At 42.5% G+C, this 5,549-nt stretch overlaps 1 protein-coding gene across 1 annotated transcript in view; it reads left to right on the top strand.

The window, feature by feature from the left end:
- MALT1 (MALT1 paracaspase) overlaps positions 1–5,549 on the top strand; it is a 52,195-nt gene that overhangs the window by 30,757 nt on the left and 15,889 nt on the right. Inside the window, exons 8-9 of the mRNA XM_015564501.1 lie at positions 545–556; positions 2,103–2,135. Of these exons, the coding sequence (XP_015419987.1) occupies positions 545–556; positions 2,103–2,135 (45 nt within the window). The remainder of the gene's footprint in view (positions 1–544; positions 557–2,102; positions 2,136–5,549) is intronic.

Here is a 5,549-nt window from a genome sequence, read left to right as displayed (position 1 = left end):
CAGCCACAGAACTAGAGCGAGCAGGAGGCTTGCATTGCTCCTGGTGATGGAAGAAGCCAAGTTTCCCACCTGGCCTGGCTGGCCCTGAGCTCCGCTCAAGGCTACAAAGTTTCAATTATAGAAGATAAATAAATCCCAGATATCTGCTTCCAGCCTGCATGGCCTCAGCTCAGGGAGGGGCTGGGAGCCTTGGTTGCCTGGGCTCGGCTTAAGGCTACAATGTTTCAATTATAGAAGTTAAATAAATCCCAGATACCTGCTTCCAGCCCACAGCCGTGGCCAGCCTAAAAATGGCCATCAAGCCCTCACCCAGGCTGGCCAGGCACCTCAGTAGGGCCCCCCCCCCTGAAGGGGCTGTGACCAGCCTGAAAACGGCCCTCAGCCCCTCCCCCAGGCTGGCCAGGCACCTCAGTAGGGCCCCCCCCCCTGAAGGGGCTGTGACCAGCCTGAAAACGGCCCTCAGCCCCTCCCCCAGGCTGGCCAGGCACCTCAGTAGGGCCCCCCCCCCTGAAGGGGCTGTGACCAGCCTGAAAACAGCCCTCAGCCCCTCACCCAGGCTGGCCAGGCACCCCAGTGGGACTCCCACCCTGATCTGGGACCCCCTTCAGGGCAAACCAGCCAGCCCCCACCTGTGCACCAGGCCTCTATCCTATATAATAATAGGGTAATATGCAAATTGACCCTAACAGCAGAACAACTGGGAATGACTGGTCACTATGACACACACTTACCACCAGGGGGCAGACGCTCAATGCAGGAGCTGCCCCTGGTGGTCAGTGCACTCCCACAGGGGGAACTCTGCTCAGCCACAAGCCAGGCTGCCAGCTGCCAGCACAGCAGTGGTAGCGGGAGACTCTCCCGCCTCCTCAGCAGCACTTAGGATGTCCGACTGCAGCTTAGGCCTGCTCCTTGCTGGCAAATGGACATCCCCCGAGGGCTCCCGGGCTGCCAGAGGGATGTCTGACTGCCAGCTTAGGCCCAATCTCCCAAGGAGCAGGCCTAAGCCAGCAGGTGGACATCCCCCAAGGGGTCCCAAATTGCGAAAGGGCACAGACCAGGCTGAGGGAACCCTGTCCCCCGAGTGCACAAATTTTTGTGCACTGGTCCTCTAGTGTATTACATAAATAAGTAGTTCGTCAGTAACCATTAAGAAATTGACTGTTGGCAGGAATATTCATCCTTCTTCAGCCAATTATTTTCTTATTGATTTCAAAGAGAAAGGGAGAGAGAGAGAGAGAGAAACATCAATGATGAGAGAGAATCATTGATTGGCTGCCTCCTGCACCCCCACCCTGGGAATCAAGCCCACAACCCAGGCATGTGCCCTGACTGGGAATTGAAACGTGATCTTCTAGTTCATAGGTTGACATTCAACCACTGAGCCACACCAACTAGGCTCTTTGCCAATTTTAATCAGAATAGATTTCTAAACAAGTTCAGCCAAAGGGAAAGCATTAACTGAGATGACAGGCAGAGTAAGAGTGAGGACTCTGGCCCTAACTGGTTTGGCTCAGTGGATAGAGCGTTGGCCTGAGGACTCAAGGGTCACAGGTTCGATTCTGGTCAAGGGCATGTACCTTGGTTGCGGGCACATACCCAGTAGGGAGTGTGCAAGAGGCAGCTGAATTGATGTTTCTCTCTCATCGATGTTTCTAACTCTCTATTCCTCTCTCTTCCTCTCTGTAAAAAATCAATAAAATATATATATATTTTTAAATCCTCAACAAAATGATAACAAACTGAACCCAACAACTTATACAAAAAAAAATCTGGGAATCTTAAAAATCATAAGTTAGCTATTAGAAACCATATTCTGTCTTTTAATGCCACTGTTGATATTTTGAAATGCCATTAATATGTTGTGGCGTTCACTGTGACGTTCGCTGCGCCAACTAGCGGTGGGGCATCTGAAGCTGGCTCGTAACCCGAATTTTAGCTCACAGCTCAAAGCAAAAAATCGGCCGAGAGACGGCTCGTATCTCAAAAAACTCGTTAGTGGGGACACTCGTAAGTCAAGGCCCCACTGTATCTCTAACCCTGGAGATAATTGTATCATAATGGATAATAACACCTTATTTCTTTGCATTTTTATTTTCTTATAGATAATAAAGAGCAAACAGCTGACCAACCTTTGGGTGAGTAAAGCTTTAAAATACCTGCTCAAAATATAATTATACATATATCTCTTTTATGGTGAGCATAAAGGAATTTAAGACATTTCAATTTGACAACTTTTATAAATACTTGAATGACATTGAGACCCAATGGTTTATTTTGGATATTTGTAAAATAAGTTATAGAACAGGAGACTTAAAATGATTTTGAATTCAGTTTCTGGGACCAAGTCAATTTCTGTAGAATGATTTCTTTGTTTTGGCAACATGCAAACAGACATGTATGTTACATAGAGGTGAGTAATACTATCTTTCGGTGGGGTTAGATTAGAAAAGCAGCAGAGAGGTTGCAGTAGCTGTTCTGTATTTTGAAGTATAAGTAGGAGAAGGACCTTCCAAACAGAGGGAGCCTGAAATCCTAAGTACTAAGAAATGATACCATTGAATTTGGGGAACTGCAAGTAACACACCTTGCTCTGGAGCATAAAGAGAAGGAAGCGAGAGAAGAAGGGTGAGACTAGATCTTCAGGAGCCACGTTTCTCATTTATGCCATTGGAAGGAACTTTTTAGTGGAGGAGTGAATGAGATGTATCTCTCCCAAAGCCAGTCTTGTATTGGTATAGAAAGTAAAGTAGTTAGAGATGTTTTGCTTAGGAGAACAATTAAGATACTGTTGTAATAGTCTAGAGAAGAAATGAGAATCTAAACTAGGCTTATCAATGAGAATGCAGAAGACAAGAACGAATTCAGGAGATCTTTAGGAATCAGTAAGCTTTTTTGTCATCTTGCTATAGGGTATACAATACAGAGGAGAATCACCATGCCTGCTAGGATCCTTGCTTGGACCTGTAGGTGGGTAGTGACATGGTCCATTGAGTTGGAGAATATAGATTCAAAAGCAAGCTTCAGAGGACAGATGACTATCAGTTGGGACCTAACCAGTTTGAGGTATTTGTGTCACATCTAGGTGACAGTATACAGCAGGCAATTGTATACATGGATCTGGAACTCTATGGAGAGGCCAGGATTGGAGATATAGATATGAGTGTCATTAGCATAGATATGGAAGTTAAAACCAAGGGGCAGAAAACATAAGGTTGCTGCAGGCCACAGAGAAAAGAGCACAAAACAGGCTGACCTTTTGGGAGGGGCAGGCCATGTTTCTTAACAATCATAATCAGTTGCCATTGATCAGATATCATAAAAATTCAGATTTCTAGGTTCTTATGAAAAGTGGTAGCTGTCAGTTGTGTCGAAATAGTGGCTGCCCTTTTCAAGAGGCATGCGCTCCCCTGTTTTACTGTTGTGAGCTTTTGGTCTACTTCACTCTCTCCTTCTCCTCCTTCCCCATGTGGTGATACCATGTAGCTGATTTCTTTGCATGGATCCCCAAACTGAAAGCTGCCAGACTTCTTCAGGTTGAGACTTAGAACTGGCGGAGTGTCACACCACATTATGTGGTTCAAAGTGAATCACAGGGTAGCCCAGATTTGGGGTTAGAGGCTGATGACTGGAGTGGGAGTGACTACACTATGTGAGAGCAAGGACACTGTGTCTCATTGGGGGCCGTCTTTTACCAAAGCTGGAAAGGTAGGCATGAGCTAGAATATGAATGGCTTTGTTTGCCAGAAAGGATTTTTTGCTATATTTAGTAGGACACAGAGAATAAAAGATTTTACTCATAAGACCAACAAGGACTGTATATTCAACCAGTCAGATTTGATCTTAATACTCAATTTTTGACAGATGATCAAAGATTTTCTTTAACAAATATTTACATAGCACTAAATATGTGCCAGACCCTTTTCCAGGTACTTATGAATATTAATCCATTTTAGATAAAATGAGTAACACACCAGTAGATTATTAGACATAGAATTAATGATATAACACTGTACCAATTTTTAAAGAACACATTGCATTGAGCTTTGGAAAATGTCTGGGATCATGTAGTTAAATACATTTCTGAAGTGGTTTTATTCTATTGCTTAATCAACTTGCATTTGTGTTTCCTTTTTCCAATAAGTGGTTTTTGTTCAAGAAATTGTGGGTGGCTCTTACAGTAAATGTTTTTCTATAGAAAGTTTCTTCCATTTATATTATCACCTGAAAAACATCATAAATTGCTTATACGGTTGTTATTTTGAAGTTTTCTTTCATTCCTCACTCTTATCTTCTCAACTTCAAATTTTACTGTTTCGTCCTTTATCATATTTCTAAACTCTGGCTTTTCCTTTCCTTCCTACAACTAATTTACTGAAATGTGTTTGTCATCTCTCATTTCGACCACTGCCGTCTGCTTCTCTATTCTAAATCTTCTCCAGTTTGCCTGTCATTCAAGAACTGTTTTACAAGTAGATTGGACAAGGTAAGATTTATTTACTCATCATTTTTATTACCATTTATTTCAAGAAAATGCTCAAAGACATTTTAGAAGCTAACTATTAAAAATTATCACGAGGGAACGTATTTTGAAGTGTTATGGTCAATTATGAATACATGCATTTCAATGTACAAAGTTCTTAGATTATTGAACTTTTCCACTTAGTAAACTATACCAAGTGTTCTTGCAATCAGATAGCAAAACCAATGAAACAAGAATTGATATTAGCAGAAACAGCCTATCATGCATAGTTTGACAACTGTTTTTTCCCCCAAAGACTCCAGTGGTTTTTTCCTTTTACATACCTTCTAGTTGTTTTCTGCCAATAAAACCTATTTTAGGATAGATTTTAAAATTAAATGATCATAATATTCCACCAAAAAACCCACTATGATTTACAAACACTTTATACCTGAATATCTTTCAGAACCTCATGATTTGGGCCATGATGGTGTAAGCCAGAGACGACACATCTCTTCTTCCTTAGAAGTAGATTGTACTGAGCCCTTCTCTGCATTGAGCTTGGGTCAGAGTTCTGACAGGCTGTTTGGACTCACCAACAAATGCACTGAAAATATTCTTTCTATGGATTAGCGAGCTAATAGTCTTACCATATAGTGATTATCTTGGTCTGGTTTATTTAAGAAGAAATTTTTTAAAAAGGAAATACAGTGATGTTAAGTTTTATACAACTAATCAGCAATGTGATTATTTGTGCTTATTCATAAGAGTAGTATTCATAGCCATTTCTAAATAAACTACTTACCAGCACTTTGTGACAGAGGTTGGTCACCTAGTCCTGGCCTGTGTCAGAGGTGGCGGCCTGCAGTCCTGCCCAGTGTGGCTCTTCAGCCAGTTGGCAGGTGTTGCCCGATGCTCTTGTGACTCCATCTCCCCTGCTCCCTCTGTCTCCTTCACAGATTCACTGTAACATCCTCAGCAAAAACATAGTAACAGGTTCCTACAGTCATGGCATGGTCTCAAGTATTCAATTTTTAATCTGACCCAAACTAACAATGGTACAATTTTGAAGACCTCTTAAGCACTAAGC

Source organism: Myotis davidii, unplaced genomic scaffold, assembly GCF_000327345.1.
Source record: "Myotis davidii unplaced genomic scaffold, ASM32734v1 scaffold38, whole genome shotgun sequence".
NCBI classification, from domain to species: Eukaryota; Metazoa; Chordata; class Mammalia; order Chiroptera; family Vespertilionidae; genus Myotis; species Myotis davidii.
Note: the sequence above shows the minus strand (reverse complement) of the source record. Positions and strands in the feature narration are given on the sequence as shown.